This window comes from Hibiscus syriacus, unplaced genomic scaffold (assembly GCF_006381635.1).
Source record: "Hibiscus syriacus cultivar Baekdansim isolate YM2019G1 unplaced genomic scaffold, ASM638163v2 tig00015905_pilon, whole genome shotgun sequence".
In the NCBI taxonomy this organism is placed as follows: domain Eukaryota; kingdom Viridiplantae; phylum Streptophyta; class Magnoliopsida; order Malvales; family Malvaceae; genus Hibiscus; species Hibiscus syriacus.
The window spans coordinates 182,693-197,579 of record NW_024062373.1 but is presented as its reverse complement, the minus strand read 5'-3'; the positions used below and the strand labels follow the sequence as shown (position 1 = coordinate 197,579).

Genomic DNA, 14,887 nt, shown 5'->3' with positions numbered 1-14,887 from the left:
GGTGAAAATTAACCTTCAATATTTACTAAAATAGTTATTTCGGTCTTTGTTTTTTTCTTTGGAATATTTTGATTTCTAACATTTTATTTTAAGGTAAAATAGCCTTTAACGTTTAACTAAATAATCACTTTGACTCTTATTCTTTTTTAGAGCATTTTGACTCATACTCTTTAATTTTAGAGTAAAAAACTAAAAAAAAATCATTTTTGTATACAATAGGGATTAGTTTTGGAATTTTACCTTTCAAAAATATCTTAAAACTACCAACGGTGCTTATGCGATGTGGGTATACATCATTTTCGTCCCCTCTTGTGACACTACCGAAAACAATTCTTACCTAGCGAATAATTTCATTATAATTCTTTCTAATATCTAACATTATTTCTTGTCTCTATCACCGAAAGAGATTATGTTTTAAATTAATGGTACCCTGTCGAAAATGAAATGTCGAGACCAAAAATACTCTAAAAAATTAATGATAAAATGATTATTTAATTAAATATAAAAAATATTTTTTGATATTTCGTCAAATAAAACACTCGCACATGGACCTTTTAACATTTTTTGGGTATACTTATTGGTATTCGATATATTGATCAACTAATTCAGATCGGGTACTACAGAGGCAAGGGCAATCCTCCCAACCCAGTTTGCTCCATTCGCAATCGCCATGAATCAAACTTCTGACATTGCTTAAGGGATTTAGTTTCTCGTCCCACACCAGACTAACTAATAATTGTTGGTATGGACCTTTTTAACATTTTACCGGTTTAAAAAAGAATCAAGATAACATAGAAAAGGTAAATCCTCGTTTCATGGAGTTGCAAGAATATATGTTTGTATTGGTAAAAAGCGGAGGAATAAACAATACATTAGCTTCTAATTTTCCTTGATCCACAAGTTTCTTATTTTTAAATTCGTCTTCACCAAATCATGTCACCTTTTAATTCAAAAAAAATATTAACTAGATTAAAAGTTAACCAATTCAGAAAAATTAATAGACAACAGATTAACATTTAGCTCAGATGTCTGTCAAGCTTTTAACATAAAAGCAAGGATTTAAAAAGCGTTCGCTGCAGCGTAGTGTTTATCGCGATTGCGGACATAACAGATGCCATCGCAGTCACTGCGTGTGCCGTGGTCGTGAATTTTTTTTAAATTTCGTACAACTTATCATAAAACATAATAATTATTATTATAATTATAATTATAAAGTCTCATTTTTAATGGTTTTTAAAATGTTTTCTAAGCGGAAATGACATATATTATATAGTTTAATCAAATAGAAAACTTTAAAACCCCATGATAGGATAAGATTACTAAATTAAATAGAATTAAAATAAAAGTATAAAATTTAAATTGTAGAAATTTAGATTACTGAAATTAGGACTAAATTAAATAAAAATTAAAGTTTACATTATAAATTAAAGATTAAATTATAAAATTTAAAAGATGAGACTAAATTATAGATTTTAAAAGATTGGAGGGAGTGGTGGCAAATTAACATACCATTTAATTTTAGAATTGATTTAAAAAAAATTAAAAATAATGAAAATAGAAGGGTGAGAATGGAATGGACAAAATAAATAAATAAATAAGGCTCTTGGAGTTGAGGAAAACTCGAGAACCTTTCTTCTTTTATTCTCTCAACTCTCTGCTCTCTCAACTCTCAATTCTCTCAAATCCCATCCCATCTCTCTCAACTCTTGACTCGCAAATCTTTAAGGCTTTTAATTTTTTTACCTTTCATGGAAGCCCGTTCTGTTACTCCTCTTCTTTACCGGCGACAAAGCACAACAGACTAAGGTTTTCCTCTAAAATAACTTTGTTTTGTCAGTTTGTCTCCTCTCCGTTTTAATCTTTACCTCTTTGGCGAGTCTTGATTTTGAACTCTTGATAATTGATATGCTCTCTCATGATTTTTTGAGTGTGAATTTAGTCTTTCTTAATTTTTTGGCAGTAAAAGTGGAATAGCGTTAATAACGTCCCGTTATCGATGCTATCCAACGTTACCCATTAGATTGCAGACGCGATGCAACGCTATCGATGTGAATCTTCTACACATCGCGAAATTTGTTAATATTGGTTTCGGACGGCGATGCTACCGCGAAATAGCTATCGCTATAGTGTTTGCGTTCCTCTATTTGAATCCCTGCATAAAAGTAAAAGTTTAGAACGTATTAATAGTCGGGTGACCATTTTGTAACTTTTAATAGTCGGATACTCCACAAAGAAACTCTCTATAATCGAAGGACCGTTTAACATCCCTTAATAGTCAAGAAACTCAGCAAAGCAGTATCCTATAATTAAAGGACCATTTGTGTACTTTACTCTATTTATTGGTTTAAATCTATCTCATACAAATTTGTTAGGCATAATAAAAAATGTCTTTAACGTTTGTCTAAATAACTATTTTAGTTTTTATTTTTTCAAAAATATTTTGGTCATAACCTTTCATTTTAAAATAAAAATATTCCTAATATTTAATTAAATAATAATTTTGTCCCTTATATTTTTTTTTGAATCAATTTTGTCCACCAACATTTCATTGTAATGAAAAAAGATATTCGAAATGATGCTGCTGCTGCTTTTTTTCTTTCATGTTTCATAGTTTGTGATTTCTTTGTTATCACATCTTTAACGAGTAATCTTAAAAATTCTTGTTTTCAGGTTAGGTTTCTTTCAATTATAAAGATATATCTAATAATGGTATTTTTGATTACTTTCTAAAGTTTGTGATTTCAATCTTGTTTTGTCGAAAATTTCATTTCTTGTTGTTTTTCATGTTGGCTAAATCTCATGCTTTGTATGGTATACTGCAAGATCTTATGGTAAAAGAAATTGCTTTCCAATGAATTTGAAATGGGAATTTGATTTTCTTGAGAAACTGAATATAGGAGTTACAAAGAACGGCTCGTTAGTCGTTTGCTTCGGTGAATTGTTGATCGACTTCGTGTCGACAGTTGGGGGGGTTTCTCTAGCTGAAGCACCTGCTTTCAAGAAGGCTCCTGGTGGTGCTCCAGCTAATGTGGCCGTCGGGATATCGAGATTGGGTGGGTCGTCGGTTTTCATAGGCAAGGTAAATTCGAACATCTGTTCTCTGTAGCAATCACGAGAATGATTCTATGATATTGTTGTGTCTGTATGTTTTGATTCGCTTGAAAGATGAAAATTTTGCATACCATTTTCACTTGAACATCATGAGGTAGGCGATGATGAATTCAGTTACATGTTAGCTGATATATTGAAACAGAACAACGTCGACAACTCCGGCATGCAATTCGACCGAAGTGCAAGAACCGCACTTGCATTTGTTACCCTCAGAGCTGATGGTGAATGCAAGTTATTGTTTTTCCGTCATCCGAGTGCCGATATGCGTCTTCATGAGTCGGAACTCAATACAAACGTCATCAAGCAGGTTTTCTTTGTGCCATGTTCTTCTTTGTTTCGAATAGTGGATGTGAAAGACTAATTGGTTTAGGCAGGGTATGGAAATTTCTGATATGCAAATAATATTGATCGTATGCCAAGATCTTCCATTATGGTTCGATTAGTTTGATCGAGGAACCGTGCAAGTTAACTCACCTGGCGGCAATGAACATGGCCAAGAGGTCAGGCAGCATTCTCTCTTATGATCCGAATTTAAGATTGCCACTATGGCCATCAGCAGATGCCGCTCAGAAAGGCCTAATGAGCATATGGAACCAGGCAGACCTTATTAAGGTATAGATTCGTGTTTACGAGTCTTTCAACGGTATTCATTCGCTGCTAACCTAAGAAAATGCAGGTAAGCGAGGATGAAATTACCTTCTTAACCGGAGGCGATGATGCTTACGGCCATAATGTGGTGATGAAGAAGCTCTTTCATCCCAATCGGATCAGCCGGTTGCGGATATTATACCAAGGTAAGTGTATCTGATGTTATGAGTTTTTTTACCTTATTTTATTAAGCTTTCCTCAGAGCATTAGTTGATGCTCTGCTCATACATCTCTATAAGCCCACAAGTTTACCTTACATTTGTTTGAGCTATTTTCGCTGCTTTAAGTGGTTCCATATACGAATAAAAACAATCGATCCGTACATCTTATGTTCTTGTACGAGATGAACATATAAAACTAGCTGAAAATTATTTTGGCTTCATTTTCTGTTTAATTTATTAAATATTTATAGGATTAAAGGATTAAATTTATCGAATTAAAAATAGGATTGATATCAATATAAAACTAATAGAATATATAATCAAATGTGTAATTATATAAAATTTAGGGTAGACTATTCAAATGATCACTTAACTATAGAATTGGTATCAATATAACCCCATACTTTTTGTAGACACCCTTTTTGTCCGGGTCTTATTATTATTATTTACATATTTTTACATTTTTGTGTATACCAAAATGAAGCCCAAGCCCATAAGAATCAACCCGGCCCAACAATAGATATCTAACCCAATTACAAGACCCAAGCACCAGGCCCAGCTGACCCAAACCCGGCCGGATCCGACCCGAACAAGCCCAATCAACAACCCTAAACATTAGTTATTCTCTCCAGCAACAGTAACTGCTACCAGCAATTATTCGACACCCCACCGGCGTGTGGGCTTCATCGCCCTATTTCCCAGTCGCGTGAGCCACCGCCGTCATCATCGATTCGTACCCAATGCAAAATATCAACCCCTTCAATCAATCAATGTATCAAATCCAAACCCATTTTTTAAATGTAATAAATCCCGAAAAATCGAGATTTTTTACCAACTCGTACCAGAGAAATCATACCCTATTTCTAATTGGTCCTGGCTGTTTCTTCCTTTTAGTTTTTTGGTCCCTGAATCTACTATTATGGAATTTGATATTTCATTTTATTTTCATTTTATATAGGTATACATAGTTTACATATTATTATTTATTAACGAAATTCCTATATATGGGTATTAATCATGTTAATAAAATGTGTTCATTCGAGTTTTCCATCTGTATATATTTACTTATATGTATATGATTGCATCCTATATGTGTATTATTGCTTCATGTATTCTTTGTGTGGTAGGTATTTTATTTACCTATATTTCAATATGATATATTTACTAAGTATTATTATGTATTTTTTTATGAACAAGTATATATATATATATATATATATATGTAAATAAGATAAATGTTAGTCATGTTGGTATTAAATACATTTTATTGTTTAACTTTTACCACGTGTATGTATACGTTATTCATTAAACATATTTCAATCAAAGTTTAATATATAAATATATATAAGATTCATTCGTTCGTTAGTGTCAATCGAATATTTTCAAGAACCTTATTTGTAGAATGGGCGTGGAAAGTGCCACTTGATCGAAGTGGTGCAATCCGATACGACGTTCAAACAGAATATGAATTTGAAAGTGCAAATCCTTTTTTATGATTTTTTTAGAAATTATTATATTTAAAAAAAAATTTAGTTTATTTATTCTATTTTCATTATTATTTTATAGTATTTAATTATATTTAATATTTTACAAATCGATGTTAGTATTAAGGATGTATGCTTAAAAAAATAAATCATGATTTATTCTATGCCCATTTTCGATATTAATTTTTTTTAGTAATTCGAAGATAGAATATTCTTTACGGATAAGAAATAGGCGAGATAGTTTTCCCGACAGAGTATTGCAAATCTCAGGATTTCTTATCAAGTTAAAGGATTTTCTTAAATTTATTAATGCGTAGTAATTTAATTAATATTCAATAAATATATCGTAATTTTACTTTTGATTCGAATTTTGAGTTCCACTATTACGACGATGTATTAGCGGCTAAGTACTAATTTTGGGCACTGTGGGGTGCTTATCCTTCCTCACATGTAACCGACTCCCGAACCCCTAAAATTTTTCTGATGACGCATACCAATTTGTCTAAAAAATGATTTTTCTTAAAATTATTTTAAAAGCCGTTTTTAGGTATTCGGCCTACCTAACCTAAAGGTCGATGGCGAATCCGATTCAAAATAATTTAAATTAATTCAAAATCACCAAATTTTTAAATCAAAGTCATAATTGTTTTTAAAAAAAATGGTTATGACAGCTTGGCGACTCCGCTGGGGACTTTTTTTTTAGAGAGTCAGGCTGTAAGTCGCTTACACATTGTCATTATGGTGTAAATTATAAGTTTGAGTCTATAGTTAACTTATGATCCATTTATTGATGTTTTTAATTTCTTTATTTTTCATACTAACGATCTAATTTTTATTTTCAGCTCTGTCAAAGTTTCTATTGAGAGTTTTTATTTTTTCCATTTTTTTAGTCAAAGGTTTGTATGTTCCTCCACACACACATCACGTGCAACCGCATGACATAAGCTCTAGACCCGAGCTTCGTTCCAAGTAAGTGGGGGTGAACGCTTTACTCTCGTAAGAATTTATTTTTTGTATGAGTTTTAGCAAATAACACTTGGGATACATATGCCTTATACCTTCGTAGGGATTTATTCCTCGTATGGGTATAAGGAAGCGAGTTCCCTCGAATTGAACTCGATTCGTTTATGCTTGTAATAGGTTAGGATTGAGGGTTTGGCAGCCAAAAGGGGCACCAACATCAAGGAAAATTCGAGTACCCTTTTCTCATAGAGCCGAAACCATGCATATAGTGAACCGTAGTACGATTACCCTAAGTATAGTCATATCGAACCTCTGTCCGTCAGTAAATACCCAAAATAAGTGTACACAAAGGAGGAGCATTTTTGAAACTTTACATTTTGCTTTAAATTTTGTTGAATAAAAGCATACGAACTAGATACCATGAGGTTAGGATTATTTTCTTGAAAATAAATCATTTTGGGTAGAAAGCATGTCCGGGTAGGAATGCAATTTAATGAAAGCATGCTTCGGTTGATACCATGATTGGGTGGGTGTTATATTTATCTTTAAATAACATATTTTACTTTTATTGATTATCTTGCCCATACTAACTTATTTCTTTTCTTTTGTTTGTGTTATTTTTCCTCCTTTTTACATTTCATCATCATAACATAATGTGAAATTATTGATCCGCAAGGGGATATTCAAGTAAAAATTTTCACAAGGTGAAGTAAAAGTTTTCATTCAAGTAGTCGTGTATACAGACATGCACAGAGGGCTAAAAAAAGTTCAGAATACAAAAATGAGACTTGCTCGAAGAACGTACAACATTTGAGACTAAAATGATGATCCATTGATCCGAGGAGTAATCCAGCAGTAGAGCCTTATTTACGATCATTTTATCGCCAGTCACCAAGGAGCGGCACACTAACTTCAGCATCGCTGGGGCATTAATGGAGTTAGGTTATAGAGTATTTGAGGGGCATAATTTTCAAGGATGAAGATTCGAGATGAAGATCCGAGATGAAGGATCGACCCATTTCAGACTGAGCATCTAAGCAAAAACATGTCTGTAAAATGGACTATCTTGTAATGTGAAGGCTTTTATCTCTGGTGAAACTTATTCTACAATATTCATCGTTGGGATCAATCTTTTCGCATATGCATTTGCATCTTTGCATTTTACATATGCATTTCAATTTTTTAAGCATTTTCACATACATCATTCATGAACACATGGGGATTAATTCATAGAGAATGCGATGAAGTGGTTCTAATCACGTGACACCACATCGAGAATAGAAGCAAGATTTGAACAATTAAAGAAAGAAGCTGAAATTAGTACAGTGGAAGCCTATTAAGCTAGTTATGGGGCTGAACCTTCCAGGATGATCCGAGAAAAGAGTCCTCATATCATGAAGGCTACGATGTTAATGCCATATGCAGCTATCATGTTGGGAGTTCAGGGCACACCACTAAGAATTTTGGGGTATTAAAGCGCAAGGTCCAAGATCTGATTGATTCAGGGGCATTGACATTCAATGTCTAATAAGGCATTCTGATCAGGAGTAGGTTGTGGAACCCGTAAGGAATTTTGTTGCATTCTCATGAAATGCATGTCATCTTGTTTGAACTTGTTTTCTTCATACGTTTAAATGTTTGTAAGTTACTTGAAATTCGAACATTTTAAATAAAATGCTTCATTCTGATAAAATGAGCAATGAGCAAATTTTAATTGTGAAATTCCTTGAATATCATCTCAATTAAAAGCTCTTTAATAATTGAGGTTGTAAATCTTTGACAAATGACAAGATTGAACCCTGCAAAACAGGAACCCTTGATCCTACTCTAGAATATAAACCTGAATACATAATGTTCTCTTGCAGGGACCAAGCTAGCCTTCTCCACACATGTAGAGTCAATCAAGGGCTTAGCAGTCAGGTATGTGTTAGGAGCGGACAAAATGGGGCATCTAGCACATAAAATTGCAAAGCGAATTAGTTTCTACTTTCATTGATGATGTTCAATGATGATCATGATCTTCACAGATGGAATGGTCGAGTAGGTGAATCTAGTTTAGGTTAGTTGTTTGGAAATTGAACTCTAACGATGAGATTTTTTGACCTTCAAACAACACCTGGATTATAACAGGTTCTTCTTGACAAGCTTGAGAAACTGAACTCGTAGCCAGAATATAATTATATATGTATAAAATAAAGCTGAGCTATTCTGCTAAAGCAATTGGTTATAGAGGAAACTCAAAGGCCCTGACTTTATGAATAGATTACATTCAAACCATGATATTGATTGGGTACTTGGCAATTCGGTGTTTGCTCCACTGTGATCGTCAAGTCAAAGACTTTGTGATGCCATAAATCCTTCAACTAGCCAAATAAAGGCAATAATAATATATATATGTACAATAAAGCTGAATTCAGCTAGCCAAGAAATGGCGAATTAAATCAAATTTACTAAATAAGGAGTTTAGGTGAATATGGATTAAGGGAGTTTAGGAAAACCTGTTATAGTCGACTTTACATGAGCACTCAGGAACCTCAATTTTAGACCGATATTTCAGCACTACCTTTGCTAGAGGAGCCTACGAAGCTTGAACAAATGGAAGATTTCAGAGAACTGAAATAGAAGTGTTCTAAAAATTCTAGCAATTGACTATGCTAGTTGCATTATTTTGTCTGCCTCCAATTAAAAACCTAAACCAAGAAAGAGGGACATGTCTGATGAGTGTTCTAAATCGGTAATATTTGCTCGTTAATTCTTCGATTTTATGGATTTATTGCTGTTGATTTGGTTGTGTTATGCTTATTTTTGTTCAGGGTCTTACTCTCCAGAATTAGTAGTAAAACAGGCGCATTCTACAATATTTTTATTATTTGGTCACGGTTGGAGACATGGGCACGACTCTAGGAATGACAAGGTTTGACGTGATAATTTCTAGAAGGTCCAGTCAGTGCTTCTAGAAGAACGAATAAACCAGCCGTACGTCTCTGGAATTTGGATTTGGATTAAACTCAAGTTTTAGGATAATATTTTAAACATTATATGTATTTTAGTTTAAATAGGTTTTAGTATTACAATTAGGATTTAGGTTATTATTTTAAATATTATTTTATTTTATCTTTGTGTTAGGTATTTTAGTTTAAATAGTTTTAAGTATTTTAATTAGGATTTAAGATATTATTTTAGGAATTATCTTTAGCTTGTATTTAGGAATTTGAAGGTTCTAAATACCCTCTCAGGGTAAGCCTAGAAACACATCTATCTCATTTGAGAATAAAATCTTTTTCTCTCTCTATTTTTCTCTCTATATTTCACATACTTCCTTTATTTCCCTTTAAAATTTTGTTTTCAAATTTGTTAAGTATGACTTTGGTCATGCTTAGCTAATTTTCTTTTAAGCCGAATGCTAAAGCAAATGCTCAATTCCAAACGTGAGAATTGTAAGACACTTAAATTGCTTTAGATTTTTCTCTTTGTTTTTTGGGCTTATTTTTCGAATCAAAACAATGTTCAACATTGGTCTGGATATTGTTATGGTTAACGTTGGAAGAAGGATTGACTTATTGAAGCACATTCAACTTCCTGAGAACAAACTGAACAAAATTGTTTGCTAAGAGAAAACGAAGATCAGAATCAGTTATTGTTGAAGCAACATAATCCGAGTCGGCAGCGAGGAATTGTTCTTGTAGTAACCAACGTGAATCCTAAAGTAAAAATCAGTTTCGATGATCCAAGGACTTTTAGGCAAAGCTGAAGTCTGAGGCTGTTTTTATAATAAGTTTTATTTTTCTCTATCTCTTTTATTTATTTTTAATCTTTATATTTTATTTCTTTAAATAATTTAAAAACCCCCTTTTATATTTATTACTATTACTATTTATTATTTTATTATTTTCCTTTTTTATATTTTATTTATTTTATTTTAATATATCTTTTCAACTTTACCTAAAATTCTATCTTTCCCTAAATCAAGAAAGAGTTTTATTAAATCAAAAACACTACAATCCCTATGGATCGACCATGTTTCTCTATACTACCTTTTCTTTTTTATTTATTAAGAAGTCAGGAATTATCTTGATAACAAAACCACGGTTATCAAATTGGTGTCGTTGCCGGGGACTAACGGCAAGTACTGATTTATTTTTCTAGTTTTTTATTTCTGACCAGAAGAAACCCAGGTGAATTAATAGATCTAGATCCAGAGATCGAAGCACAAGCACGAAGAATCCACGTACAAACACTTCGAGAAAAGAGAAAAAGAAAAAAAGAACAAGAGCAGAGTTCAGAAGCAGAATCAAATCCAGAGACAAACTCTAAAGCAGACGCATACAACATCCCGATGGCAGAAAAAGAACAAACAATCCGAGAGTTAGCCACATCTCCTGTCACTCAGACGCCATTATGCATCAATTTTCCTAGTGGTGGGACTCTGTTTCAATTAAAGATGAGACTTATTCATTTTCTTCCCACTTTCCACGGCTTTCCGACTGAATTTCCGCACAAACACTTGTTGGAATTCCACATTGTTTGCACTAGCATTAAACCATAAGGAGTTAGCCGAATAACAAATTAAATTGAGATTTTTCCTTTTCTCTTTAACCGACTTGGCTAAAGATTGGTTATTTTATTTACCTCCAAATTTAGTTAATTTATGGGCTGACATGAGTCGAATTTTTTTTGACAGGTTTTTTCCAGCGGCTAAAGGAAGCATGTTACGAAGGAGCATTCTTTCCATTCAACAAAAGAGCGAAGAAAGTCTTTATGACTATTGGGAACGATTTAAAAAGTTTTGCGCATGTTATCCGTAACACTTATTAAGTAAATAAACATTAATTCAATACTTTTATGAAGGTCTTTTACCAATGGAGATGAAAATGGGAGATGCCGCTTGTGGAGGAGCATTAGTTAACATGACCCTAACAACAGAAAGGGAATTGATTTCAACAATGGCAGCCAACTCTCAACAGTTTTCAAGTGAACCCAGCCGACGGGTTCACGAGATAAGTACATTTTCTCTTGAAAATAAGTTAGACAAATTTACTACAGTAGTTAATTCACTTGCTGCAGAAAAATATGGAGCAACAAGAGCATGTGGGATATGCACGAAGCTAGACCATCCAACGGATTGATGTCTGCTGATACAAGGAGGCAATTCAGAAATCAATACTGTAGGAAACTTTCCAGGTCCTCCACAAAGACAATACAACCCATACAACAACACTTATAATCCAGGATGGCGAGACCACCCAAACTTCAGCTACGCGGCAAATCAAAAGCCATCATTGAAAGAAATCATAGGAAATTTAGCAATTTCACAAGAAAAGCTGGTCACATGCCAAGAAAAGTTCATTGTATCACATGAAAAATTCCAAAGCCGAACCGAGACATATCTTCAAGAGTTAGATAACCAAGTAAGCCGACTAGCTCAAACTGTGGGGAAATTGGAATCACAAGGAAGACTACCTTTTCAAATAGAGTTAAATCCAAGAGAGCATGTTATTGTCATCACACATCAAAGTGGAACAATTATCTCACCCGAAGTTCCAGCAGAAAAAGCTGCACATCAGGAAGAACAATAGGAAACGTCACCTCCAGAAATACATGGTACGTCTGACTCACATCCTTCTCTTTCTTCTCATTAAAGTAACGCTACCACCTTTCCTATCAAGGTTGATGAAGCTGATAAAAGAGTTGAAGAAAGGGAGATCTTGGAGGTGTTCCAAAAAGTTCAAGTCAACATACCACTTCTTGAAGTAATTCGACAAGTACCAAGGTATGCTCGATTTTTAAAAGAACTTTGCACTACAAAAAGGAAATTAATGGGGCACGAAAAGGTAAATTTGGCAGAACATATCTCTACAATTTTTCAACGAAAGCTCCCACCAAAGATAAAGGATCAAGGTATATTCTCCATACCTAGCAAAATAAGTGATTTTAAAATTAAACGTGAAATGTGTAACTTAGGAGTTTCAATTAATGTTATGCCATTTTCTATTTATAAAATGATTACTAATGAGCCTTTGAAGGAAACAGGAATAATAATACAGTTGGCTGATCGATATGTGATCTACTCAGTAGGAGTGATGGAAAATGTCTTAGTAAAGGTCGATGCATTATTTTTTTCCTTTAGATTTCTATGTCATTGACATGGAACATGATAGGTCGGATTCTTATTCCGAAGTACTCTTAGGTCAACCCTTCCTAAGCACCGTACATAAAGATCGATTTTAGAAGTGGTATAATGATAATGGAATTTGATGGTGAGATCATTGAATTTGATATTTACAAAGCAATGAAATGCTCGGATCATGTTGAAAGATTTAATTATGTTGATGTTATAGATCCCTTAATTGATGAATATATTGAATCTAATCTTTCTTATAATCTTCCCAAGGATCCTGAACTTTGCCACAAAGAGGAAGAAATGGAGTTTGAAAATATTAATTCAATCAATTCTGATTTATCTTTACCTTCCTCTGAAGCTAAAATTTTACCTTATGTTTTGCAGGCACCTGAAATAAAATTGAAGCAGTTACCGGAACACTTGAAATATGCCTTTTTAGGCGAAAATGGAACCTTACTGGTGATCATCTCAAGTAAATTGTATGAAAAAGAATAAGAAGCTTTGGTAGCAGTGTTACGCTCTAAAAAAGAATCCATAGGATGGACCATTTTTGACATTAAAGGATTAAGTCCCTCGACTTGCATGCACAAGATCAAAGTCGAAGAAGGAGCAAAGTCATCACAAGAAGGACAACGCTGATTAAATCCACCAATGATGGAAATAGTAAAGAAGGAAATTCAAAAAATCCTTGATGCTAACATAATCTATCCGATATCGAATAGTAATTGGGTATTAAATTCATGTGGTTCCCAAGAAAATGGGAGTCACAGTGATCGAAAATCAAGAAGGGGAGTTAGTGCCAACAAGAGTTCAAAATGGATGACGAATTTGTATTGATTACAGGAAGTTAATCTCTCTTACTCGAAAAGATCATTTTTCTCTTCCCTTTATAGACCAAATGATTGAAAGATTAGCTAGGAAAACTCATTATTGTTGCCCTGATGATTTTTCAGGTTTTTTCCAAATCCAATAGCGCCAGAGGATAAAAAAAATGACTTTTACTTGTCCCTTTGGTACATTTACCTCTAGAAGAACGCCCTTTTGTCTTTGTAACGCGCTGGCCACATTCCAAAGATGCATGTTAAGAATATTTTCCGACTATGTGGAGAAGGGCATCGAAGTCTATCGAATTCTTTATGGATGACTTCACAGTTTATGGTAGTTATTTTAATGAATGTCTTGATAATTTAACTAATTTGCTTAAAAGATGCTTAGAATATAACATTGTTTTAAACTATGAAAAATTTCATTTTATGGTTGATAAAGGGTTAATTTTAGGTCATATTGTTTCCTCTAAAGGGATTACGGTTGATAAAGCTAAAACAGATATTATATGCTCACTTCTTTACCCCACAAATGTGAGGGAAATTCGTTCTTTTCTTGGCCATGCAGGATTTTACCGCATATTTATTAAAGACTTTTCGAAGATAGCACAACCTTTATGTAATCTTCTCCAAAAGGATCAAGACTTTGACTTTAATTCCAATGCAATGAGTCTTTCGATTCATTAAAGGAAAAGCATATTTCAACTCCAATTGTTCAGCTGTCATATTGGAATTACCCCTTTGAACTTATGTGTGACGCATCAGAAACTAGTGTTGGAGCCGTTATCGGTCAGAAAATAGGGAAAAGCCACATGTCATAGCCTATACGTCCCGAACTTTGGACTCTGCTCAGAAAAATTATTCGACTACGTAAAAAGAACTTTTTTCTATAATTTTGCTTTAGAAAAATTTAGATCTTATTTGCTTGGCACTAAAATTACTATTTTTTCTGATCATGTAGATATAAGGTATTTGATGAGAAAAAAAAAGCAAAATCGAGGCTTATCCGATGGATCCTGCTTTTATAAGAGTTTAACTTGGAAATTAAAGACAAAGGGATGAAAAAATCTGGTAGCTGATCACTTGAGTCAAATTCCCCTTTCCACATCTGACCCACCACTTAGAGAAGAATTTCCTAAAGAAAAATTGATGGTGACGCAAAGCATAACACCATGGTTTGCGGACATTGTTAATTATTTGGTCACGGGTAAGTTACCATTAGATTTGCCGAGAGTTGAAATCAATCGAATTAAGCGTGAATCTCGATACTATATTTGGGACGATCCTTATATATGGAAGCACTGCTCATATTAGGTAATTCGGTGATGTATTGCCGAAAGAGAGGTAAATTTAATTTTACAATTTTGTCATTCTTACTCTTGCAATGGTCATTTTGGGCCAAAACGTACATCCCATAAAATTCTTGAATACGGTTTCTTTTGGCCTAACATCTTTCGTGACTCTTATCTGTTTTGTAAAACTTGTGAAAGATATCAACGTACATGTAATTTAAGATGTAGGGATGAAATGTCGCTTAATTCTATACAAGTTTGTGAAATTTTTTATGTTTGGGGA

The 14,887-nt window shown here is 33.5% G+C and overlaps 1 protein-coding gene across 1 annotated transcript; it reads left to right on the top strand.

Annotated features, from left to right (window-relative positions):
- Positions 1-2,851: 2,851 nt before the first annotated feature.
- LOC120208051 (probable fructokinase-7) lies at positions 2,852-8,533 on the top strand. Its single transcript, XM_039207421.1, has 6 exons — positions 2,852-3,079; positions 3,206-3,418; positions 3,526-3,723; positions 3,788-3,905; positions 8,178-8,287; positions 8,498-8,533. Exons 1-6 carry the CDS (start codon positions 2,852-2,854, stop codon positions 8,531-8,533), a joined length of 903 nt encoding a protein of 300 aa, XP_039063352.1.
- Positions 8,534-14,887: the final 6,354 nt, after the last annotated feature.